The following is a 27006-nucleotide window of genomic DNA, read 5'->3' as shown; positions in this document are numbered from 1 at the left end:
TGAGCATCTTTTCAAGTGTCTGTTGGCCCTCTGATGTCTTTTTAGGTATCAAATTGGAGAAAAGTCTGTTTAGTTCTTCTGCCCATTTTTAAATGGGATTATTTACTGTTGTTGAGTTGATTGGGTTCTTTATATATTTTGGATATTATCTCCTTATCCAATATACGGTTTGCAAAAACCTTCTCCCATTCTGTAGGCTATCTCTTCCCTGTGTTGTTTCTTTGGCTGTGCAGAAGACTGAGTTTGATGTTCTACCATTTGCTGATTTTTTCTTGTGTTGCTTGTGCTTTTGGTGTCATCATGGCTCAAGTTTTAATTCTCACGCATAAATTTCAACTCTTGCCTACCTCTGTATTACTTTTTGATTTTGTGGATTACCTAGAACTCTAATTTTAATTCTCTGTGATTTTACACAAGGATTACATTGTGAGAATGGACATGATTTATGATTATTAGAAAGAAAATTAGAAATGCCTTCAGTAATCAAATGTGTAAAATATAGGTGGATATGCATGCATGTATTTTTTAATTGTTCCTAGTTTAGCCACTTCAGCAGAATGGAAAAGTCATTTTGGATTTGCCAAATAATTTCCTCTTGGCTCAATCAGTATATGACTGCAGGCATTACAGATGCGACATAACCTTATTTCAGGTGTTTTATTATGGTTTTATACACCTACACACATGCACGCACTCATGGAAACAAAAAATTTTTTAAACTGGGGGGTTGTTATTCAGGTAAGTGCCAACTTATGATTGCATTTATGCCATTTGATATAATTTCAAATTCTTGTGCTGCTTTTTAGATCCAGTCTGTATCTCTATCTTTGAATAAACTTAATAGAATCATGGTTATCAAATATTTTTAAACCTTTCTCCCAAAGCTCATAACTTGAGATGGTAGAGACAGCAAGCTCTTCTTTATGTGGCTTTATGATACAGACTGGAATATGATATGAATGAAAACTTCAATAACTAAGACTGTATCATGGAAAGAGTCACATAAACTGATGTAACATGGCAGGACTCTTAGTTATTCCATAATTTTTTTCTCAAATATTCTAAAAGCCTTAACTAATTTAAAAGAATAGCTCAAACACAAACCTCCAGTTCTTGTGAACTGATATATAAATCTGACAACCTCTGAGATTGTTCCTAATTTAATATTATACTTTAAATCTTCTGTTATATGGTAGAATTTTGTGGTCTTTCATTTGGACATTCAGCATTTTGAAAGAACGAAAGTAGCACAATGTGCTGTTTACTATAGCTGGTGAGAGTTTACACTTATTTTAGGGACATATAAGCAATTCAGCCCCAGCCAGAAAAAGGGACTATTAACATTCTAACTATATTCAGTGCCCATAAGCATTTATTATAAACCCCTTTGTTCAGGAACACAGTGCTAGGTACCGTGGGATATGAAAACGAATGACACCCAGATACTTCATCTATACTCATGTCAACCCTTATGAGGCATATAAATCTGCAGAATTTAAATGGAGACTATCAGATAACCTCTCATGTTGACTTTTCATTTCCTGAAACTTTGAAGTATTCACATCGTAAGTATACAGAGAACAATTGTAACAATGTATAATTGAGGTGTTATATATGTCAGCTCTTCTAAATTGGTCTATTTATAATGGAGGTTTAAACAGTAAAACGAGCCACAATATTTCAGTACATGTGTTGCATTAAAAGAATATAACACACCAAGAGGCTGAACTACAACTTAAACCCAGAGTGTCGGATAGCAGAGGATACTTTCAACCCCTGCCTAGTTCCAAAAAAATAAATCCACCTAACCCTTCCCAGATTTTAAAAAATTATTATAATTTTGCATCTCTAATAAAATGATACTCTAAATCAAATTTAAGGCAATGTTTTAAGGGTGGTCATTATTATCTATATTGTTTTTTAAATTATATATATTTGAGTTGTATAATAGGATGATTTGATATATATTAGATTAAGTAAATTTTTGCTAAAATTACCCATGCACAGTCATTTATCAAATATGTGAAGGAAAATGAAATGAATATTATACTTTCATTCCTATGCATAAATTCAAACACTATTTTAGCTAGTTATTATTAAGAATGTATTATACGCCTCCCTCTTCAGTACTTGCCATTATACTGCAGGTGGTAGGAAGGCGGAATAATGTCAGATTGGTGCCTAGCAGATAGCAAGGTACATAATAGGTACTTAAGAAGTATCTGTTGACATAGTGAATAGATGAATGCATCATTTATTCTTCATATCTTTAAAAGCACTTTTTGGTAAAGTTGACTATCATTTATTTCACAGAACTGAACCAGCTCACCTGGAAAGATTTATACCTAACCAATGATATAGATTAATAAAAGCAAATATTCAACATGCTTTCAAATGTTTGCCTAGAATCTACCTCTAGGCATAAAACCAAAGATACTGAACCTTTATTTTACAATTTGGAGATATCCACTATTTTCAAGGTAATTTTCAAAAAATTCAAAATATTTTATTGAGCCGTAAGACAAACCAGTAGCTTCATTTACACATTTCACAAATCAGCAGCACATCTTATGTTCAAGAATGACTTCAAAGAGGTCTATGGAATCAGGCTCTTCATTTGCAAAACCCAAACTGTTCTTACCCTGCACAAGTGGGTAATTGGCTACGCGCAATTACTCCACAAATGTGCAGCCAGAACCACCCAATACAACCATTTGCTTTTACATTTGGCAGAAAAGTGTTGTGTTAGTGAGAGGCCTATTGTGGTGTGTTTTAGCGCTCTGATGAGGGCTTTTCCCCTCCTCCAGTGCCTTTTTAATGTTACATCATAAACATCTGCAAGTGAGGATTTATGATACAGATGGCTTCCTACTGATGCCTTTAAGCTGCATCAGAATGTATCCCCTATTACATTTTGCTCAGGTGAACCTTGAGGTGGCTTGGAAATAGAGAGAATAGCACCTATCCCACAGTGCTGATTAAGGATTCAATGAGATAATGCACTTGAAGTGCTTAGCATACTTCCTGTACTGAACTATGTACTCAAATTTTAACCATTCATAACAATAACTTCAATTTAATATTTGAAACATTAATTTTTGGAAATTAAGTCACATACTCTTTTCCTGGGCAAAATAGTGTTCTTGATGACACATGAAATTCCGATGGATGATTCACTGACACTAATAAACACACAAAGGGGCACAGGTAGAGGGGTGGATAAAGAGTCCCAATTAAAATGATAATGCTTCCCCAACTAATTGTCAGGCTTTCACAGTCCAATGAGATGGACAGCTTTGAAGGCAAGAGCATCTCAGAAGCTGGGCTGGGCTTTAAGGCACGAGCCCTGGCCAAATGCAGTGAGGAAAGGAACAGAGCTTTGAGAAACAAACTGTGTCACTGAAGTGCATTTAATGACCGCACAAAATTGCAACCCTTCCCAGAGAACTCAAATCACACCTACTATTTAGAAAGAGTGCTGAAGTTTAACACCTAAAGAAGGAAAACAAATAAGACAAAGGAGTCCTCGTCTCAAATTCCAGCTCTTTCCTCTTCAAATTAAATCAAATAAGGACTACTTGGTTTTGTTTTCCAGTGTGTGAAGTCCAGTTGCTCAAACATTTGTTAGTAGTAATTTACTAACAACACTTCTATAGGATTTCCTTAAGGAAAAAAATGAAGAGTAAGGAAAAAAAATGCATGTGTTAGAAAAGACACATTTTAACCGAGTTGTTTTTCTTTTTTCTTGAGGGGGAATATCTCAGATCAGCTCTCAAATTCTCTTTCCAAATTATGCTTTCTGATACCTTGCTTGAAAGCAAGTAGTATTAATCAAACAAAGGAAGGGCACTAGGGAAATCAGAAAGATGTAATGCAAGCAGTTAAAAGTGACATGACCTTCTGTAATGTCGCTCGTCACAGACTTATATGCCACACACTGGAGGAAGGTCTTGAAAGAAACTGATTCTTGGTACTATTCCTTGAATGTAATACTAATAAAGATGACATTTAAAAAAACACACATAGACAGCCCCAAATATAGCATGCCAGCTACATTACAGCCAAAGAATAAGCAGGTAACATTATTTTTAAAAGCATAATATTTCTTCTTTTATATTCCATATTTGCTGAACAATTGTCATTAACACATAAAATATGTGGCTGTACCTTTTAAAAATCCACTTTCAAAATGGAGCAAAACTGCTTCTGGAGAATCTCTATATAGTATATAGCTGTATAGGAGCTCTTATAATATTCTGATTTTTAATTATAATTCAATTCAACTAAATGCTCTATGACTTACAAGGAAACAAAATTTTATTTGGCTGAAAATGTTAATAATGCTGTTGGCAATCTGGATAAAAACATGACATATTTGGAATTATTCCACCAGACAAAGATGTGTAAGGGAGGGGGCCAGAAAAAATCAGGAAAAGAAGATCAAGGCAGTGAATGGATGAGTAAAAGTAGATTCAGGTAAACTTCACTTTTAAGGTTGTCATGGGACAGTGGATAGGAATTACCACTTTTTAATGTCAGTTTGGGGTGTACGTTCTAAAACTAAAGTGTCAAGGGGGTTAAAATTCCATGGATACTTCTTTAAAGCACTTAGTATCATGATTGTTCCAAGGATAAAGTCCTCCACTTATTTATAGCTCTTTAAACAAAAAGGAACCAAATGAATCTTGGTTATGTTAGGCTTGTAAAATGAGTACTGAGGACCACAAAGCCAAAAACCCTAGAAAGCCAAAGCTGACACAAACCAGTTTTTTAATATGTTTACTTTTTCCCCTGGAAATAATCTTTGAATTAAATGGATGTTTTGCTATGTTCAGAAGGAATAGCAGCATAATTCCAATTGCTTTACTCAAACGTGGTCTATAACAAAGGCAACACTTAAACGAAAGAAGCATCACTGCTGTCCAGTTGTGCATCCAAATGTTAAAAAAAATTAAAGGAAATTGTCACAGAAGACAAAAGTTTCATATTTAATATCATATTCATAGAATATCCAAATGTGTACAATACTTATACCCGGACATATTACAAACTAATTGCCAATGTCCACCCCAGAGTCACGGAGGAATTTGGAGAGAGCAGTGTTCTCTACATGGTCTGGAGCTCATTTGTACCAATTTGTGGGCACATAAACCAGGCAGAACATGCATTTGTGTGCCAATGGACTTATTACACGGGTAAGTATCACATGAATTACCAAAAGTCTATGGATTGAGAAGATGACATTTATGACTCAGATTATTTCAGAACACTTAAAAATCCTGGAGATTGAGCTGAAGACTTTTATGGTCAATAAGATCATTACAGGGATGTCTGCACTATCATTTTCACAACAGGACAACTGCTTCTCATGAGATTTTTGAGAAGGAACTTCTGAAAAATGAATGCCACAAGTAAACTGTACATATAATTTATTCCATGTTTGAAAGAATAATAAGACTCATAAACAGGTCCGGGGTAGACTGTTTCATCTAGTATATCTCAAAAGCAACTGGATATATGATGGCTGCTAAGTTTGATTCACGCTATTAAGGATTTGACCTTGGAGTATTTCAGCTACAGTAGTCATCAAGATAACTGAACCACTAGATGCAATAATAATTAGTGTGATAGGCTTGTCAGTGAGGCTGAATACATTGCAGTACAAAAGAAGGCAGACTAAAAAGAGAAGCATTATTACTTACTGCTAAAAGACTTCCTGATTTTTACAGAGACACTCAAATACAATTATTTCTTCTTGCAGAATGCATTTCCTTGGCTCATTCAGGGAAGTGCCATGTTGTAATTTAGTCTGATTCTTAATAGGAAATGTGGCTTTAATGTGGCTATCAGATGACTTTTGATACATGCCACTGATTACATATAGCCTGTATTCTGCATCATCAACAACATTCTTATTTGCAGTATAATATGCTTTGCTGTAAGGTGCAAGGGCAGTAAATTTACTTTACTGGCCAAGAATATGTAACCTTCTATTTTTTTAAGTGTCAGATTAATTTGCAGAAAAACCCTTCCATTAAGAACAGCTAAATATAATATAAATTCTATAATCACTATAAGCATCTTAAATGAATTCCTTTTTATTTTTCCTTCTCAGTATTCTTAATGTTCATTCTTATACTTTCACAAAGCACTGTGAACAGAATTCTAGTGTTTATTTGAACTATGTCTCCATCTAAAGGCTTCACAATGTATTGTATTTTTGCTTGCAGAAAAAATTCTAATCTGGTGTCTTTAGAATACTGCATATTAATATGACTGAGTAGGGAAAAAATAGGTCAACTGTTAACCTACAATGTGCTTTTTAAATACTAATGCTTTCTTGAAACAATTATTTGTCAGGTTAAAAAAGTATGCAAATGGCCAAAAAGATTGAATTAATGTGTCTTGCAAATGAGACTAAAAGATAACTAGTCTTACTACTAACCTATTTTATAAAATTTAGTACGTTCAAAACAAAATATTTTGTCCATTAATGATACAGATTTCAAATACGAAAACTGTGTACTTAAGCCTCCCTATATAAAACCAGATTTCCATCCCAGAAGCACAAATTTGTAACAAAAAAGGCACAATTTTAAATGTTTCAAATTTTAAAACAACTTTAGAATTTTTATCTTTAAAGTGTTCTAATGACGAGTCCACATTATCTATTCAAAATATTTTCTGCAAAGCAAGAGGGAGACGCTGTGACTCTGTAAGTGCGCCATGTCCTCCATTCTTCTCAGAAACGTACTTTGCTCTAACCCCATCAGGTAGGTTTGAGAGCATTGAAGCTACAATAGGCAAGTTTTTTTTTTTTTTCAGACAAATGTATAGTTCAGCATATGTAATACAGGCAAATGTTACACTTTTGGAACATTAGGGATCCTTAAAGAATAGAATTTGAAAAAAATGAAAAGAATCATTTATCTTGGCCATTAATGTTAGTAAACTTTTGGAGCATGCTGCTCTGCTAGGTTTGATTCACTTTTACAAACATTCACAGCTACTCCCTATATTAAGCACCACGTTAGGGGTAATGAAGGGCTGAGGGAATAGGTAAACATTTGTAGAGAAAAATAGTCTGTCGGTAATTTGAAGTTTTTCTTTTTTTTCTTGTGCCTAGAATATTTTGGGGCCTGAGAACATTCTGTCAGAAAATCTAACTTTAAAAATGGAACAAGTTTTGAATGGCAAAAATCATATAGTTAGAAAACTTCAGGTTTTCCTTTCCATCCATTCTCTATAAATAATCATAAAAATATTTCTTTTTATCTCTTTTGTAAAGAAAAATCACCTCATAAAAGAAAGCCCATGTGGGTTTAGACCTACATTTAACAGGGAAGAGTGTCTGTGGTGAATGGTGAATTGTAGCATAAAAGCCTGAATGAAAAGAATATTCACGAAATCTCACACAAAACCCCTGTAACCATTTTATCATGAGCCTCCCATGACACAAAACAGGAGCTCTGTATCCTAGGAAAAGCTTGCCTGGTCCACTTATCATTTCTGCTTTATGTAGTGTACTGTGTGATTGCTAAATTAGTGCCTAATGCATTTATAATATTTATAGTACCAACATTTAGTTAAATAACCTTTATGTAAGATTTATGTTGATTTTTTTTATTTCTCATTTAATGGCAAATTATGAAGAGCATGTTTCATAAAGATAATTCTCCATTTAAATTCATCAGTCCATTAAATATTAAAATTATGTTTCTGATACAATCGAGAACAAATTTGTCCGGCTTCAGTGATTATTTGCACTCATAAAAATTAGGCTTGATTAATAAAATTTAAATGCTTGATTAAGTTGACATTTTCATGTTCTATTCTGATTTATTAAAATTAGTCCCCATGCCCAGGCCTGGTATGGCAGTGTAGGTCTACCTTTCTCCTTCCCTTAGTCGACATCCAGACAGAGGCTGTGAGGAAGGAGTTATTTTGCTTTTGGACTCAATGATGGCTTCAGGGAAATGTCCTGTTCCTTGCTTACAGTATTGCTGGCCTTTGTCTTCAGGTATTGTGCCTGGTGGTGACTTGTATTACAATAATCAAGGAAAATGTTTCTTTTAAATATCTATGAATGTGAGATATAAAATGGCAGGATATGAGATATAAAATGGCAGGCATTTATGGTATTTCTGTAAAATTCAGTTACCAAGAAGCTTTAAGCTAGAGGATTGCTCAAATTTCTTCATCTGATTTTTTGTTGATAAAAATCATTTTTATTTTTGCAGGACTTCCATATACATAGCAGAAGGATTAATAGACACAGGAAATCTTTCTGTGTAATGTTGTTGTCTTTGTCTACAAGCTCAAAACCAAGAAGGACTAATGCTAATGGCCATGGAAACGTCTTCAATAGCACTTACAAGAGAACTCTTCAAGAGAGGTAGTTACCTATATAAATGTTTAAAATCCCTTTATACCCCTGCTGGCTTGTCCTGTTCATACATGGTCGGGTGCCTAATTGTTACTTCTTGAGCACCCACTATATGCTAAATACTGTGTGTTAACTGTCTCTTTAATCCTCATGAGACCTCAACAAAGTAGGTATTATCCCCATCTTATTGGTGAGAAAACCAAGGCTTAGGGGAAGAAATTAAGTCATATAGCTAACAAGTGGAACATCTGGAATTTCATCACAGGTCTTCCTAATTTCAAAGTCTGTGCTCTTACCCTCTACCAACTGGAAAGACGGAGCGACAACACTTGTTTTTAAGATGTTTTTGCTGATACCCACAGGAGTTTAACCCATTTGGATACTTTGTTTAGGTCTTTAAGCATTATACCAGAATATTTGGTTATTTTTAATGTAAATGATATGGTATGATACTTTTTTTTCTTGTATGGTGGAATAAATTCAGTAACAAGTGGCAGAAAATGGCCTTGAAGGCATATTTTAGTTTTGATACTATACATACTATTCCAGTTCTGTGTACAGGATGGTGGAAAAGCTTGCTCTTTACAAATGTATCTCAAGCAACTCTAAAAAAAATAATGAATAAAAAACTTCTCAGGGTATTGGACTACTAATAATAGTTCTGATTTATAAACATTTTCTAAAGGCAGATAAAGACATATCATTTGGTTTCCACTTTTAGTTTGTTAACTGAGGTTTTGTAATTTCTTGTCACCTTTCTGAACCAGAGACAATAAGTCTCCACAAATACCATATGGAACCCTCTGCCGCCACCACCCACCACACAGGCGTGCATTAAGATGAGTCATGGCACTGTGAGTCAGCCAGAAGGGGCTTCTGCTGGCCCTATGTCCTACCTCCCTCACTACAGTGGTTCAAGGATTGTAGCTACCTGCACAGAGGAGAGTGCAGAACTATTCAGAAAGAACAAACAGGACCTCACCAGAAGTAGATAGGATAACATATCCACCCACCTGAGAGCTGAGGCTGAAACTGTACATATCCTTTCTCCTCTCCTGAGTCTCATCAATTATTGAAATGACAAAATTGTGGGGGCAGAACGTTTGGAAGGAGAGCAGAGATAATAAAACTAAAACATAGAGGTTAAAGTTTAGAGAACGATCTAGATGGCAAATTCTCTGGATTCATGTGAGGTTTTGAGGAAAGTTAAGGAAGTTGGTTTTTCAGTGAGTTTCTGAGGCTCCAGGGGTCAACTGGGGCTCACCTAAGAGAAAATTAGCCATTTGGTGGGCAAGATTTTCAGGTTTCTTTCAAGGCTGCCAAGATAATTCACTGGGTGGAAAAGGGGCTAGGTTTCAGGGCAAAAATACTCTGAGAATGAAAAAGCATCTCTTTGCCTAGTTACATCCTCATATGCATCTTTGGAGAATCTGAGCAAAGTAGGAGGGATTCAGAAAAATGACAGGGAGGTAAAATATGAGAGTAACAGTAAATGCCCTCCATGGCAACTACCACTAACTTTAAATTCTAAGTGTCTCTGCTGAGTCCTAACAGATCTTAGGCAAGAAGTCTGCTTTCCAGAGAGGAGGATCTTTAGTAAATTGACTTTTAAAAATAGAAGTGTTTTCCTTTATATCTTTCTCTATATGAACTGACATGTCACGTACAGGTGATACTCATCTTCTTCAATTGTATCTTTCCAATTTAATGCTTACCTGCAGTTTGAGAATACAGTAAAATGGTAGCCAATAAACTGAAGTATTAAAGGCAAACATGGAGCTACTGAGTGAAATGTACAGGCTGAAGGGTAGAATAAGAGCTGTGGCCACAGATAGACTCCTTTTCTTTACATATGCCACTTGTGCACATATGTCTGGGATGATGTCAATGTCTCGGCTGTCCACTCTGCACATCATATGCAGACCTCTACCATTGCACCTATTATAATCATGTGTTCAATGTAGTTGCTTCTCTCTCTTACTAGACTACAAACTTTCCTGGGCAAGGACCATATCCTAATCATCTTTAAACAACAGCTAGCACAATACCTATAAATGTTCAATAAGTTTTTGTTGAATGGAAATAATTATACATGAAAATTAGGCAGTTTTTGATTTGGAAAGAATGTCTAAATATTCATTCATCAAGCATTTTTGAGCAATTATTCTGCTGTTTCTGAGACATCTTGCTTTGTGCTGGGATTAGATACACAAATGCAAGACACAATTAGAACAATCTTGGGCTGGTGGGGAAAATCTATAGTGAGCTGAACATTCATATGATGAAAAATATGCAGTCATTAAAAATTGGGTGGTTTCGAATAATTTGCGGGATGTTTCTTTATATGTTACTGCATATATAAAAAAATAGGAGTGCTAACAGTACATTTAATGAGATTCAATTTTCATAAAAAAACTAAATATGTATAATAAGAAATATGCATTTGCATTCATTAATACATTTTTAAGGAAAAGAATAGTATAGAAGGCATAGAGAGATTGTATGACTATTGGACACCTACAAATACACTCCACTCCACATACTGTGCTACTGCAGCCACAGCCACCCTCGGTCCTCCTCTCTGGGACCGCCATCCCTCAAGCTCCCTTTTCCCCAAAGTGGAAGGCCCCTCCTCCACTCTCTCCTTGGCTGGGGAGCATTGACCCCACAACTGCCCTGCGACCTGCTAATTGACACCAGCAGGGTCCAAGTTCGGGGTGCAGCTTGAGGAGGAACCCCGGAGCCCACCCCCAGGGCAGTGGGGTCTTGGTGTCTGGTACTTGGACCCCTAACCTTTCTCGCAGGGCTATTTTGGCAAAGACCAAGTGCTCCAGCCATCTGTTGCAGAACCGCAATGCACACTGAGCCAGGGCTAGCTAGCCCACTGCAGGTCTGCCCTGGTGCCCACGTGGCTTCCAGGACACCTCGGAGCTGATGCAGCACTGGAGCTGCCACTAAGTTCCAGACCCGGCCTGCACTGCCCCTCCCTGGGCCACCGCCTGAGTCCCACAAACTCACTGCTCTGAGGGTGTCACCATCTCATCCTGGGCTTCAGTTTGCCCATCTATACCAAGAGAGAAGGATTATTTCTTCCTTCCCCCCTTTCTACTGTGTTATATGGAATGCATGCATGAGGAAAAGGAGCAGAGACAGAGAACCCTGGCCTGGGAGTCAGTCGGGCCAGTCGGGACTGGGTTCTGGCCCTTCTGTGCTGTGTGAGCCTTTGCAAGTGGCATAACCCCTTTGAGCTTTGGTTTCCTGCTCTCCCAAGTGGTTAACTTTTGTTTTCCAGGTGAGACAAATGACAAAAGAGATGGGCCCTGTCTGGTTCATTTCTGTACCTCCCCACTTCTGCCTGCTACCCCTACCTTTTGTTCAATTAACATGCCACATTCAAAACAAAGACAAAAACGAGCATATGAACAATTCTGCTGCAATACAGGGGAGATAAAGCTGAAGCTATGGCTGGGTGGGACCTGCTCACAAGGGGTGTTCCATGCCACGCCTAAAGATATTGTGGAAACACCAAAATAGCAAGACAGTCAGCCCTTTATCTCTGAGCAGATCACCTTCCTACAGTTCTTGAGGCAAGAATACAATGTGAAATTGGGGTACAGTTGCCAGTGAAGAGAGGCCATCGAATAAAACTGTAATTTCAGATAATTATTTTAGTATAAATTTCAGTTGTTTATCTGAAATTCCATTTTAACTGGGCGTATGTATTTCTATTCGCTAAGTCTGTGTGAATGCAGAGTGCTGTAGGGGCGGGAGTTTGAGGGGAGTCTGCAAAGCAGAGGCCATCTACTGAGAGGGAGGGGACAGGAGCATGGTGGTGGGGTGAGAGACATTTGGGAAGAGTGGAAAAAATGTAGACGTCCTGTTGGTCCACGTTCAGAGAGCCCGCTAAGGCAACGTTCATGTATGTGTGGGACACCAGTCTGTGCGGTGGTTCTCTGGCACAGCTTAGCAGTGGGTGAACAGCTCTGACAGGCGTTACAGGGGATGAACTTTCCTACTGGTATCTGATAGGCTGTTGGTTTCTATTTCTTTATGCTAGTGACTGTGTTGGAAAACTAAAGGTCTGGTTCTTTTCATGGTCCTCCTCAGATTTTTGCAAGCTGGTGACCTTCTGAAAAAATTGAGAAAATTGCTGTTGAAATAGGCAGGAAGAAAAAAAGAGTGATCATCCATTTTTAGATGTGTTTACAGGCTGCATGACTCAATGCTGCTTCTGTTAGGAGCAAGTATGTGGTCTTTTTTGGTACTGAGATGCAAACACAGGGGGCTTGTGGTCTATGCTACTTTCTGTGAATGATAAAGTAGTGAAGTAGAGAGGACCTCACTGTATATCCAAACCACTTTGCATATGGAGTCTTCTCAGCTTGGCCTGGGCCAGCCTCTTTAGAGCCTGTTAGGAATATTTCTTCAATATTCTACCTATCCAAATATTGCACCATTGACTTCTTTGGAACTGAGAGCGCTGGCTGAGAAAATAAATGTACTGTACTTGGTTTATAGGAACTCAGGTCAAACAGGCAAAAGTTTCTTTGGTGGACCAGCCCAAATTGTCCACTTATCAGTGAAGAAAATTCTCTCCTGACAAGCTTGATTTCTAGAGATAAGTGCTCTGGGCCTAACAGGAACAGACTCGTTCAGAAACAATACTCAGTACTGTTCTAAAGAGGAAAAGCGGCATCAAGGGCTTTGCCATTTGAGGGAGCTAACAAAACATTTCAGTATTTACTAAAGTCTTTAGCAAAGCAGACTTTGGCTCAATGTGTGTCACAGTAGGATCATGAGTCAGAGAATGAGTCCACTGATTCACCCTACTCTTCAGTCTTTTAATGCCTCCATTGATTAGGCAACTGAGAATGTTATGTGGGAAGGACATCACGACAAAAAAATGAATGGTCTTTTCAAGTGGAATTTTAAAAACACTGTTTGCAGAGCTTTTATAGGTCAAAGATAGTCAAGGACTTACTTAACTCATGTGAAGGGTTCTCAGCTTTGGCTTGCTCTTCCCATGCTCACCTGCGTGGAGGGAAGGTAGTCCTCCAGGTCATGAATGATGTAGAAATTAATGAAGTCACCTGGGATTAAACTGCATAAGGAATTTGGGGAAACCTGGGATTCCATGTAAGGCCCTGGACACTTAGTAAGTGATACTTTGGGGAAGGCATCCCCAAGATGTAGCATGGAAATAGCTTGGGGCTTCAAAACAAGGCAGAGTTGAGTTCACATCCCCCTTACCTCCTGAAATTCACTATTTATCCCTTTTGATTTTGAATTTCCTCATTTGTAAAATGAAGATAAAACCATTTAGAGTAATTTACTTGCCATAGTTATTGTAAAGAATTAAGAGATGATATCTCTAAAAGGCTTAGCAGGATACATGATACATAGAAGCTGCTTAATAAAGATCTGCTCCATTTCCCTGAATGAGAGATAAAGATGGTAGAGGAGTGGAGGAAATGAGGGTTTTCCATCAATCTGTCTGCTTGTAGAATTAGTGCTACTGGCTTTTCTTTAACTCAAGAGAAAAACTTGCTCTAAGGGTGCCCAGGGAGATGTGGGATGTACCAAAATATGGTTAGGAGTACAAACTTCAGTCACATCGGCAGATTCTAATCCCTTTCTCATGGTGTGATTTTTCTGACTGTGTGCCTTTGGGTATGCTATTTAACCTGTCTACTCTGCTTCCCTGTATATAAAGTAGTAACAAAGACACCTGTCTCATAGGGAGTGCCATGAGCCCTGGGTCACTTCGTGCACCTACTCTTTCATTCTCTGAGATTGATTCCTCTCTCCCAAGGAAGGGCTCTTATGCCATGCTTGTCCCTCATGAGTATGTGCTACAGAGGAAGGGGAGTTCACCTGACTTAGGAGCCCCCAACCCATTGGCTGGGTGGCCACCATCAGCTTCCCCTTCCTGGGGAAGGACTAAATGACATGATGAAAGAAGGTGCTTATCATGGTGCCCAGGGTGTAATAAGAATTCAGTGTGGTTCTTAAACCTAAGGTTAAAGGTCACTTCCTGGCACCTACTCTTCAACTTAGAAAATTTCAGTCCACGCTAACTACAGTATGGACAGTTGGTGCAGACCTAATGTACAGTGCAGGGGGAATTTTCTCCAGGTTTTGGAATGACAGCGCAAATGGAGAGAAGGACAATGTTCCTATCATTATATACCCTTCATGCCAAAGATACTTCTGAATGAAGCATGTATTAAACAGTTTTCTCTCGAAAAGTCCAACAATTCTCATGCTAGAAATTTTAATGTCATGGTCTGAGTATAGGCAGGTTCAGATCTAGGAGTGCTGATTGTGACCAAATCCGACTGGGAAACAGTAGGGGTGACCTACCATTTCTAACCACGCCTCTCTCATGTGCACCTCTGGGTCTAGAGCATTAGACTCAGGAATGGCTGTTTCCTTATCCTGTCCTCAAAGGGTTCAGCTCATTAAACGTGGCAAAACTTACTTGGCAAAGATTACATTTCATTTTTCTCATTGAACTAAAACAGGCACCATGGTAGGGAAAAGACAGAAGTTTTAGCTCCTGTGATCTTAAGTCTCCAAGAAAGGAAATGGTCTCCTTAATAAACAAACACACAAAGAAATCCTTTCCAATTTCAGTACTAATCTCAATCATCAACCAGTATGTTGAAGACAGAATTTTTACCCATCTATGTCCTTTACATCTTTCACAGTATTTTCTTTTCTCTTTCAACTTTTTACATCATGGAAATATTAGTTCTTTTCCTCTCTTTGCTATACAAGGCTGAAGGTCATTTTGATCTGCTTTTATAATTTTTATCCTAATTGAATTTTTTCAGCTGAATGTACAGGTGATTTTTTTTTTCATAACAGAAATTTTGCCCACCTGCCTGCCTTCCCATCCTCCCCTCTGCCTGTCCCCCACTCCTAAAACAAAGTTTCCTGGTTTGGAATCAGCCAATGGTGTGATTAATGCCCTCCAGAGATTCCCTAAAGTTTTCACACATGCTGAAAGATTCTGCTTTATTTTCAGGCTACCAGTAAGGACTCAAGGCCAAAGTACCACTCTAGTGCTATGCACTATGCAGTAGCCACTTGGGTACAGTAATGGCAATTCCTAAAAACACTTTCCCTTAATTTAAATATATGTGTGTTTGTATGAACATAAGTTTATGTATATATACGTGTGTGCATGTGTGTATACAATCTGGAACCAGCAATGTATAATGCAGGTTTCTTTTCAAAAGGAGCAACCAGTTCAAATGCACAGCTGGGTATGGCAGAAAACACATAATTAGACAAATTGGGTTTAAGAGTTACGTAAGGTCTCAACTGAGCCAGTGAATAAGAAGCTGAATGAAACATTGTGATTGCTGCTCTGGTGCCTAGAAAGAACAGAATATGTGGGTACGGGTGTTTTGGGCAAATAAAAGGCAATTACTGGGAGTTATGGAGTATAGTTGGCATTCCATGAAAGTTAGACTATACAATGTTTCACAGTGGGCTGTACTGGGGAATGAAATGGTGTCCATGGCTAAAAGGAGAAGTCTATCAGACGTGCCTAAAAGGAAAGATTCTCTAAATACTATTTTGGAGTTACTATTCTTTGGGGGAAAAGGGGCAGTAGAAAAATTTACATAATATGTAACATTTCAATAGGCTTATAAAAATTTCTGGAGAATTTTAAGTGCAATGGGATACATTATATATTATTATTTTCCCTCTAAAAGTGGACTTTACCAGCCAAGGCAGGTATTTTCTGGAGATGATAAAGTCAACAGTTTCAAAATTTTTCACTAATACTCAAAACAATGACTAAACATTGAAGATAAGCCCCCTTACAGGATTAAGCTGAAACTAAATTACCACTTTTTCCTACTTGCAAATAACCTTAGTGACAAATTTGTCTCAAGGCAACTGAATGAAAAGTAGGTATTCGTTCTCAACAATGTCCCTGAAATAAATGGCACAAAAAAGCAATTGTCTGAGAGACTCATATTTTCCTAAAAAAAAAAAATCCTGGATTAATTGACAAAAGGACCTATTAGTCCCCATCACACTTAAGGCATTTGTGGGGCTTGTCTCTCAGTGTATGATTTAAATATATATCCATAAAACCCTGGCCAATAACAGTAACTTCTCATCTGTTGATGCTGTCTAACCATTAAAATCTCAGTTAGCAATCTCATATTTTGTTTGATAAACTTACAAAAAATGATTTAAATGCCTCTAGTTTGCAAGACACTTGCTAGAGGCAGTGGCAAGTACCAAGGTGAACCAAGAGCTCCCCTAAAATTTATAACCTTGGGAAAGTAAAAGAAATATATACAGTTAATACAGGGAACTAAACATGGTGCGTTGTTGGCAACTTTGCATGTACTTGGCAGTTGTGCATCAGGATTTTCATTTTATTTTGATGATAAAATTATTTTGAGGTATATTTTGCTAGTGTTACCATCTGAACTATAATTTGCTTGAGTTATTTAAGAGGGCAATTCTTTTATGTTACAGGTATGTCTGTGCAACCATTATGATGCTATTACAATAAAGAATGATATAATACTATTACACTCATGATCAAATAACTATTTCCTGCTTCATCACAGGCACAGTAGTTGGCAAAAGATTCTGATCATAAATCAAATGGAGACCCTCAATGGCAAATAAAAAGAAAATTCATGAAATCTGATGAGGACATAGACCTACCAAATTGACTTTGTTAGATAAACCTTCAAATTCTTCTCCACAGTTGTCTGTAGAGTTATCAAATTGCAAATGTCTATTTGGGGAAGGCCCCCCACCCCCTCATTTATTTATACATGGGAAGGCTTTTTTAAAGTTGTATGTTTTGTAGGGGTGGAGTGACAAAGACAATCTAAGAGGAATGAAGCTTGGCAGAAAAACAACAAACGTGATTATAATGTGGCTAGCTTCTGCTTCTGTCTAAAACTCTGTTTGAGAGAGAAGGTTGCCTCACACATGCTAGAAACTTTCAAAAAATGCTTGAGAGGGCAGGGAGGTTCAGTGTAACTTTCCCCAGGTTAAAGGAAAGCTCTCCATTCTAGGGCTTATCTGTATCCAAATAAACAGCCCCGACACACAAAAGGATTTTTGCTATTGTTCAGGGAATGATCATTGAATTAAGGTACTTTATGCACTTTTCCAAGCCAGTGACCAACAATCCTTCCTTCCTTCCAAAGACAGACCACAGAGAAATGTCTTAAATATATATTCGTTTGGTCTGATCATAAGTAATTTTGTAGTATTATATCTCAATTCAAGATTCATTAAGTCATAAAAATAAGGAGAATAAACAAAACAATCATTTGGAATAATCTGTTTGTAATCAGAAGTTATAGCTTATTCTTTAGTGTGCTCCTGACTATTTCCTATCAACACAAGTAATGTTAGGAATAGGTGAATACTTTCTATTTTGTTAGGACCAAAGAGTTGTTAGCTTTGAGCTGATAAAAAATTTTCCTCCAACCTTGAGTATTTATAGGCAGAATTTCTGGTTTGTAAAACCAAATTCAATGTTGATCTTGTCAGAGAGACTAGGAAAAAGAACAAAAACACATACAAATACAAAAGTAGAGACTTACCGTATCACGTTGCCTGTTATCTTTCCCTGATATTATCAAGAAGTAATTCCATGTCAATAGTAACAACAAAACCAGGGGGATCATGTAGAGTTCAAAGTTCCAGACAACAAAGAGAAAGAGCTGGAGGAGAGAGAAGGGAGAAAAAAAGATGAGTCAACTCTGAATTTCATTAAATGGACTCTTATCCATACTCTACTTCAAAAAACACAAGCTAAATGCTTCAGAACAGAAAACAAAACCTTGAGAACTTGGTAGGCATTTTTCTAAAAGTACAACTGAACCCTGGAAAGTCACTGTTAAGATTTTGCTTTAATTTCTATGAAGGAAAAACAGATATCATTACACAGTCAATGAAGCAATTTTAATTTTTCTCCTCCAGTGAAATTATTGTTGGGTTGGACAAAGTGAAAAAAAAAAAGGCAACAAAATGGATTTAAGTACATTGTCAGAAATAGCTGGTCTACCTGCCTTCAGGATAAAGAGTGAATCACTACTTAATATCAGGGATTTTTTTTTAAAATCTCACTTGGAAGACACATTATAACAAGCATACTAGGCAGATGAAAATACCAAGTCTACACCAGAGCGCCCCAAAGATTTCACATTACAAATGAAAGCACCCACTATCAACAAATGTGAAAAAAAGCTGGCTTAACATTCAGTATTTCCATACAAATTGAACAGCTATTAAAAAAACAGTAACTTGTCAAAAGAAATTTTTAAATGTCTATATCTATTACCTTTTAAAACTACCAACTCCTCTAAGTATATAAATGATTTTTTTTATTGTAAGATAAATAATAGATTAAGAACTCACTGAGGCCGGCAGAAGGAGCCATTCTAAGAGCAACTAAATCAACCAGCATCGTATATAAAGTGTAACTCACCCTCATCCCACACCAGACTTTCATAATCCTGAGCAGATTACCTAAATTCTCTGGGTCTGTGGCTCCTGCTGCCAAATTAAGGTAACGTTAAGTCAGATGGGAGTTAAGAGCAAGATTCCATTCTGTGATGCTAACTAGCCCTATGTTCTTTCGGCACCAAACATACCCTCCCTCCAGCTTCATTTGTAAAATGGGGATGAAAAGAGTACCCACGTCAGAGGTTCTGAGAATTAAACAGTTGAAATGTGTTAAGGGCACTGCTAGGTACCCAGTAAGTGCTCAAAAAAACCAGACCTTACTGGGTAAATGTTTATCAATACCTTAAAAAACTCAGAAACTAATTATTGGCTAAGATAACACATATTCTAACATTGAAAACTAGAAAATCAGCTGCCTGCTAAGATTTAGCTGAACCATGGTGTAAGTGGGAATTTGAGCCAGCTGGCTAGGGTAACACAAATATCCTGCATTTGACAGGTCCCAAGAGATTTGGGGCAGTGCCTTAGGACGCTAGGAACACTCATGCCAATCTGCAGCATGGCCCATTTGCAGCCTTCTCAATGGGCCTCAGCTACGCTTACAGCGTAATGGCGGAGAAAATGAACTGCATGGAGTGGTGGAGAGACCCATGGCCTGAGGGCCAGAAGACAGGTTCCAGGCCTTAGAAAGTTACTCTGCCTCAGTATTTTCATTCCAAAACAGAGGTCTGTAGGCCTCATAACCTCTGGTATCCCTTCTCTAATATTTAACATTATTTTATGACATCATTGTCTCATTTTTTAATGTGATATTAAAATTTGAAAACTGTATATTTTACTGAATTCTTTGGTCTTCATAACCCAGAGGACACCAAAAAGCTTAAGTAATGGTTTAGTTACCCAAGAAATGGATTTTGGACAGAATTACATGGTAACTACAAATTCAAGATTCTGAATAAGAAAAATCTCAAATATGTCAATGCATGAAGCATGAGCCCTTATCTTTTCTTTCACCAGAGAAGTAGATTTATAGAAAAGGAAAATATTTCCATTTAATTTTTGAAATATATACCATATATGTAAAGAGGATACAAATTATAATTGATGGTTATGATCATTCTCTTAAAGCATAGTTTAAAAAGATAATTCTTTATTCAGGAAGTGAATTAAGGCAAATTTGACAGACATCAACACACGTGAAAGGGAAAATCATTTCTAGCTAGAATTCACATTAATTATTTATACATTTATTTGTACAATATGGGTAGTCACTAGAATATAAGCTCCTTAAGTGTAGGGACCTTTTCATTTTCTTTACTGTTCTATGCCCAGAGACTAGAACAGTGCTTGGAGTATGGTAGTCATTCAATAAATATATAGTTGCTGAGTTAATGAATAAATGGGTACTGGGTTCTCAAATCACTTAACATAAGTCTACTTAATTATTTGTATTAGTAAGCATACTGTAGAGCCACTATATAAAACCAAGTGACTTCAGGAAAGTATTCAGAATTACAACCTGGGATGCCACTAACAAATATCTCCTAGAGGCACTTAAGGTAGAAGCAACTTAGCACTTCAAAAAGAGTCTCTTTCTGCTCTGGCTATGCAGTCATGAACTGTCTTGTGCAGTATGGTCTGACTACAGTCTATTTTCTTGGACCTTCCTATATGTTTGCATTTTCCAAGGACATTCATTTGACTTGAATGTGTTCTGGCTTCATGGATTGGACTCAGATAATACTATTGCTAAATATCACCAGTTGTAATTATTTTTAACCTACTGAGTATATATATATATATTCCCCCTTGTATGTCTACTTATTAGTGTTGGTTAGATTCCTGGTGTTACCTAGGATAAACTTACTTGTAATGTCTACGTATTGGTGTAAGCTGGGTGTTGCATAATCCTGCAAGTAATCAAGACATCTATCATGCCTTTTCTTCTCTAGGTTCATCACCACTAGTTGCCTGAAGTGCCAGTTACATGTATCATTTCTGAGCACTTCTCCTGAGGGTATCTTCCTCTCACCACATCCGAATCAGTACAGCACTAGTTTTCTTAAAATATAGAACTCAGAACTGATAAAACACTTCTAATTAATACCTATGGTATTTATAGGCCCTAACAATATGGCACCAGCACACAGGATAAGGAACGATATAGAAGAGAGAGACAAAGGAAGAAATTACATTAGTTTCATGGATCCTGGCAGTGGAAAAACAGTCTCTCTAACTATTTGTGTTCCTTAAGAATCTAATATTTGGGTAACTAAGAACCCCTGCTGCTGAAAATATCTTTTTTAAAAAACAAGAGAGCTTTGAGTAAACTCTAAATATAGGGATATTTATTTTTTCTTTCTCAGCTTCTAACTGAAGATTTCAAAAGTTCCAAAAAGAAAAAAAAAAGAACATCAATACAGATTGACAATAAAATGTATTTATTGAACACTTACACAATATTCTGTGTTTGAAATTAGGATATGACATGGTCTCTGAATTCAGTTTTTTGAAAATCAGTAAGAAAAAAGCAATCATTCACTATAGTATTGTGATGATTCTAATATTTATTAGCAGGTAAGGATCCTCTAGAAAAGAGAGCCCTCAGAGAAAGAAAGGTGCCTTTTACCTTATTATCTCCACACGAAAGCTTCCCTTCTCCCTGCGGCCCACCTACACTGAAGTTTGTTCTCTCATCTTTTCTACAACAAATACCCAAGATAACATTCAAGGGGTCATCAATGTCCCACTAGGGCAGCAGGAAGAAGGAGAAGGCAGCTCAGAGAAACCCCAGGAAGGCCAGGGCAACAAGTATCTGTCCTTGGTCCTGACTCTATTTTTTTCATATGTTTTGGGAAAAAGCACAGGTATTTTAACAATGGGCTAAAATGGGGTGGAAAAAGAAATCAAGGAAACCCCCCCAAAAAAAAAAAATCCCAAACACATTCCAGAACCCCCTTTCGACTGTGGGACATGGAAAGAGGACTCTATTCTAGAATTTCCCAATGTTAAATTAGGTAATAAGGACTCACACATTTGCAGAGTGTTTAAGTTCCTTCAACTCCATCACTATGGCATCCTTTCCATAGTTTCCTCTCTCTCTCTGTCAGTCTACTTAGCCTTCCCCCAGGACTCCCCCCTCCCCCTCCCCACCCCCATCTCACACTTTAAATAAGGAAACTTGACCTACCTACATTTTATTGTCATGGGATCCACACCCTCATTCCAAACAAATCTACATTACTTATCCTTGCTAATTAGATACTAAAAGTTTTCCACTAATTTTTTGGTTTTCTTTTTTTTTTTAAATCACTACATGGCTGTTGTGATTTACAATTAGAATTTTATAGCAGAAAATGTTCATGGAACAATAGTTCAAATGTTAATAAGAACACACAAGTTCCTTCATTGGAAAAAGGATATTGACAATTTTACCCATTATCCTGGATGTTAGGAGCTTTCTATCATCTGCCTTGTACTGTCAGCCTTGACCATGGGCTCTCTCAAGGAGCTGCTGCAGAGCGGGGTGCTAGAAAGAGCATGAGTGTTTGATCAGGCCCATGTTTGTACCCAAGCTCTTTAGTCACTATTTGACCTTGGGCAAGTTACTAGATTTGTCTTAGTGTTATCATCTGAAAAGCAGAAATTATATATTTACTTTGCATACTTGAGAAGGTATTAGCCTAGTACTTGGCACCCATTAAGATGCTAAATAGGCACTAGGTATTACTATCAGCAGGAATATATTGGCTCATACTATATATAACTTTTTTGGCCTTTCTTGTAGCTTGTCGCTTTTACCATACCACCCTAGAATTCATAGATAATGACTATATCAAACACAAGAGCTACGTTAAAGAAGCCATGTCAACTACAGTAGGAAGAGATGGTGAAATGAGTGCCATTTCCAGTATTTTTATATTTAGTTCTCAGTGATTGCATGCACTAATAACTCCAATTTCTTCATGTCTCCCTATATCTTGACTTTTTAAATAACCACCCACAATAACACCGGGACTGGGCATATGACTTGTTTTGCCCAAGCGAAGAGTAGCAAATCTGATGAACAAAGAAGCTTAAAAAGCATTTGCTCATTGGAGCTTGCCCCCTGCACCTGAAGCCACCATGTCAACAATCCTGGGCCAGTCTGCTGGATTATAAGAGACATGTGGCATAACTGCCTCCATCACCCCAACTGGGAGTCAGCATCAGAAACAAAACTGCCTGACTGACCAGAAGCTGACGAGAGGTGCCTGTGTGAGCCAGCTGAGAACAGAAGAAATTCCCAGCTGAGCCTGGTCCAACTTGCTGACCCATGCATGCATTTACCACTAAGTAAATGGTAGTTGCATTAAGCTACTAATTATGCAGTGGTTTGTTACACAGCATAAGGGAACTGGTGCCTATCCTTTCTCCAAGGAGACAAGTGGTTTTATTCTATTTCTGCTATTTGATGATCAGGACCTCAAGCAAGTCAGTGATTATCTTTTAGTCCATTAGCTATAAAATGAAGATAATAATACTTGCCTATTTCACAAGTTGGCTGTGGGGGACAAGTGATGTAATATATTTGAAAATGCTTTATCACAATGTACTACTATACAAGTCCAACTATTACTGGTTTAATGTTTTTCATACTTAAAATTGTTTCTGAAAAATTACAGAGACTTTATGAACTAATACTCCAAGATAAGATAATATGATCATTTCTCTTTGAGCAGTTATAGAAGATGGGTGATGGTCCTTAGAGAGATTTGTGTGTGCTGGGGGAACACAAGGGTTGTTAAAATTTGTACTAATGATTGCAACAAGAAAAATCTAGATCTTTACAGAAACTCATTATTGTTAGTAAATGGCAGATTTTTGTGAACTCTGGAGTTAAAACATTTAGGCTTTTAAGTGCTACCAATTTTTGACAACTTCATGCCTCTTGATATAAAAGAATTTTGTTCTGAACTGGCAGTTTTGTGAATGTCCATTCCTGTCCATAATTTTTTCTCACTTTTAAGTCCAAATACCTTTTATCTAAATCAATGTTAGCTTGCCTATGATATTAGCATCAACATCACAAAATGCAATCCTTCAGTATCTGTTTGGGCCAGACCTTAAATCTAAATTTTAATTCTGAATATTCAGAATGCCTTTTTTGAAAACCCATAATTTCTGAAAGGTAAATAATATAATGTCCTAACAAGCATTTTATAGCATATTGCATAGAATGAACTTCAGGGAATAAGTCCTGAGAGGCAGGCTGGAAAAGCAGAGACTCTTATCTTCATTTTACAAATGAAGAAACTGAGGCTCAGGAGTATAAGACTTGTCTAAGGACACCCTCACCTGAATGGCAGAGCCAGGTCTTCTGATTACCAGTTTAGTGTGCTTTTCCACTGCCTTTAAAGTAAAGGATTTCATAGTGAATACTGATTCTCTAAAGGTACCAATTATTTAGGGACTGATTATTCAGTCTGTTGATTTTCAATCTCTCTCTTTCTTCTCCTTCCTTTTGCTCCTGGATAACTATTTTTGCATTAGTGCAAAGAAATGGACTACTACTTCATAGGTGTCCTGGTACAGGTTTGGTATGGCAAAGAGGTCAAAACTAATGGTCAAGATGAGGTTTGTGGAGCCAGTTTCATTCTTCCTTTTTCTCACTATCATGCATAGCTCTGAATAATCAAAAGTTGGCTATTCACAAGGTTTCTATTAAATGGGTTTTTCTTCTGTCCAAAATGTTTAGAAGGGGTTAGCAAGGTGGCTGTAAGGCAAAGATTGGAAAAAGAATGAGCCAATTACATTTTTATAGACAAAAAAAAAAAAGCCTCACTTTTCCACATGAAGATTAAACAAATAGGAAAAAACCTTTTCTCCCAGAAGGTACGTGAAGGTGGGCTAAAGCTTTTCACTCATTTAAACCAGGCAAATTATATAAAATACAGTGAATGATTCAAAATATTAAGATTTTATAGCAACACCATTTCTTAGGAGTGTGCAACATGCATGATTTTTCTTTCTTTGAGCCTGGAGTCTTAAGAGTCCCAGGCAAGACTGGGCCATTCACATCATCCTGTCAATTGCTGCTCTCATTGAAGTGCAGTGGAAGATGCCTGCATTCAGTGATCATTCAGTGCGACACATGACAGTATCCCTGGGGGAGCGTACTTCAAAAAAATCATTTAAGTTAGAATATTGAATATCCTATTCTTTTGCAAACTACAGTATATTTTAAAAAGAAATCTCATCTAAAATGATTAACACTTCCTACTGTTCAGGAAAAAAGCCTGCCCTTTCAGACTAACAGCTGTGGATCATTAGCTCTCCAGTGATGAGATGTGTTTGATGAGTATTTTTCTTTCTAATTAAGAGATGAGATTCTCTATTTGACTGTCTCTTCAGAAAGAAGTGAAGAAAAAATTCTCTGCCTACATGGAAAGGCCATCTCCTACAAAACAATTAATTATTTCATGGCCCTTTTAGAAAATCCTTTTTCTCTTTAATTTCAATTCATTTTTTTCTTAAACTTAACACATTTGCACACAGGCCTTCAGAGTATTAACCCATTTTTCACCCACCCTTCACTTACTGGGACATTTTTCTGTTTGTTTCATCATTCAGTAATATCTATTTCAGATAAAACAGAATGAGGAAATGCGCCAAAATCACATACATGCTGACCCTAACGGACAGCATTTGGCATGGAAATATTCTCTGATGTGAGATGAGCCTCAAATCAGAAAGAAAATAAGCACACAGCATTTGCCTTTTGAGGATCTAGGCAGTGGTTTAAAAAAAAAAAACTGTAAGGGGCTTCACAATATATAAAAACTGATTATGATAATTAGTCCTTAAAAGGAAACCATTTCACCTCTACTAGTAAGACTGGCCTTGAAGAAGAAAGTCAAGGAATATAAAGTGAGACCTAAAATATATGGCTTTTCTTTTTGAAAAAGCCATCATTAAGGTTATAAAATTCCTGGATTAAAACCATGATTGAAGAGTAGAGTGAGGAGGAAATGAAAGCACTATTGGAGATTAAATCCCATCGATTGCCTACTTACATCCTCGCTGGCACACGGCGAGAAAGAGAAGGATGGGGAGAGATGCTGCACTGCCACCTCCCTCCCCGGGTGCATTGGGCAAGACGCAGGGATGTTTGTAGTTGTCAGAACTGGGCTGGGAAAGGGGAGATAGCGGCATTTAGAGTTTGGGGCCAGGGCTGTGAAACACCCTGAACTATGTGGAACAGTCCCACCCACTGAAAATGTTTCCTCTCCCAGAGGCTAGCAGCACTCCTCTTTGGGAAACATGGCCAATTTCTCACACAGATAATAGGATATCCTACAATTAACTTAGAAAAGAATTAACTACTATATAGAAGTAGGCTAGGTGTATTTCCTAGATGATGGCATGAATTGACTTAAAGATAAGGGATAAGACAGTAGTAGAGAAAAAAATTATACTCAGTCATAAGCATTTGTACCATATTCTATCTCTCCATCTGTTAGTGCTTAATGTTTCTTAAAAATATGGCTAAATAAGAATGGGAGTGTAGCCCACTCTGCTCATTTACTCTCCTGTGAATTAAGTCAGGCTCCACACATCATCAGAGCCTTCAGAACTTCATCTTTTGGGAATGGGATGGTTACACTTTGACTTAAAGAGTCAGATGGCATCACCACCTGTTCTGAGGTCTTTATTTCTGGTTGGTTCCACTAAAGCCATTTGGACCACCTCCATTCCACAGGGGAGAGAAGATAGGAAAAAGTGAACCTGGTGAATTCCCCACATAATGATAGCTTTTTCAAGGTAACTTTCAAGTATGACATGTTGCCCTTTTGAAGAACAGCTTTGCTTGTTTGGACAATTTTCTAAAATAACACTAGCAGAGATTTGGTGGCAACCTTAGACCCACTGGCTGTTTCCTGTGGTCACACCACAGTGATGCAGTGGCTTCTCCTCCCCTCCCCCAGTTAGAATGAGAACCCAGATGGTTCCCCCTGCTGATTGTTTTTGAGTAGTTTCAACCAGACACCAAACTGACGAGACTTTTGTTGTGTTCTGTGGTGCTTTGGGGTGTGTTTGTGTGTGTGTGTGTGTGGTTTATGTGTTTACAGAAAATTCAAAGTGCACTCTCTACTAAAATTGATTAGGCAAAATCA

General features: G+C 37.4%; 1 protein-coding gene across 22 annotated transcripts in view; it reads right to left on the bottom strand.

Moving 5' to 3' along the window:
• The window catches only part of MCTP1 (multiple C2 and transmembrane domain containing 1), a 516560-nt gene that overhangs the window by 70470 nt on the left and 419084 nt on the right, over positions 1-27006 (bottom strand). For 17 of the 22 annotated variants that reach the window (XR_005032713.2, XR_005032712.2, XR_005032711.2 and 14 more), the window contains one exon: positions 17986-18105. The exons of the other annotated variants lie outside the window; for them this stretch is intronic. Coding sequence is in view for 14 of the 17 variants with exons in the window: in XM_036925717.2 (XP_036781612.1) it covers positions 17986-18105 (120 nt within the window). In the remaining 3 variants the exon portion in view is untranslated. The remainder of the gene's footprint in view (positions 1-17985; positions 18106-27006) is intronic. 22 annotated transcript variants of the gene reach the window in all.

This window comes from Manis pentadactyla, chromosome 2 (assembly GCF_030020395.1).
Source record: "Manis pentadactyla isolate mManPen7 chromosome 2, mManPen7.hap1, whole genome shotgun sequence".
NCBI classification, from domain to species: Eukaryota; Metazoa; Chordata; class Mammalia; order Pholidota; family Manidae; genus Manis; species Manis pentadactyla.
Note: the sequence above shows the minus strand (reverse complement) of the source record. Positions and strands in the feature narration are given on the sequence as shown.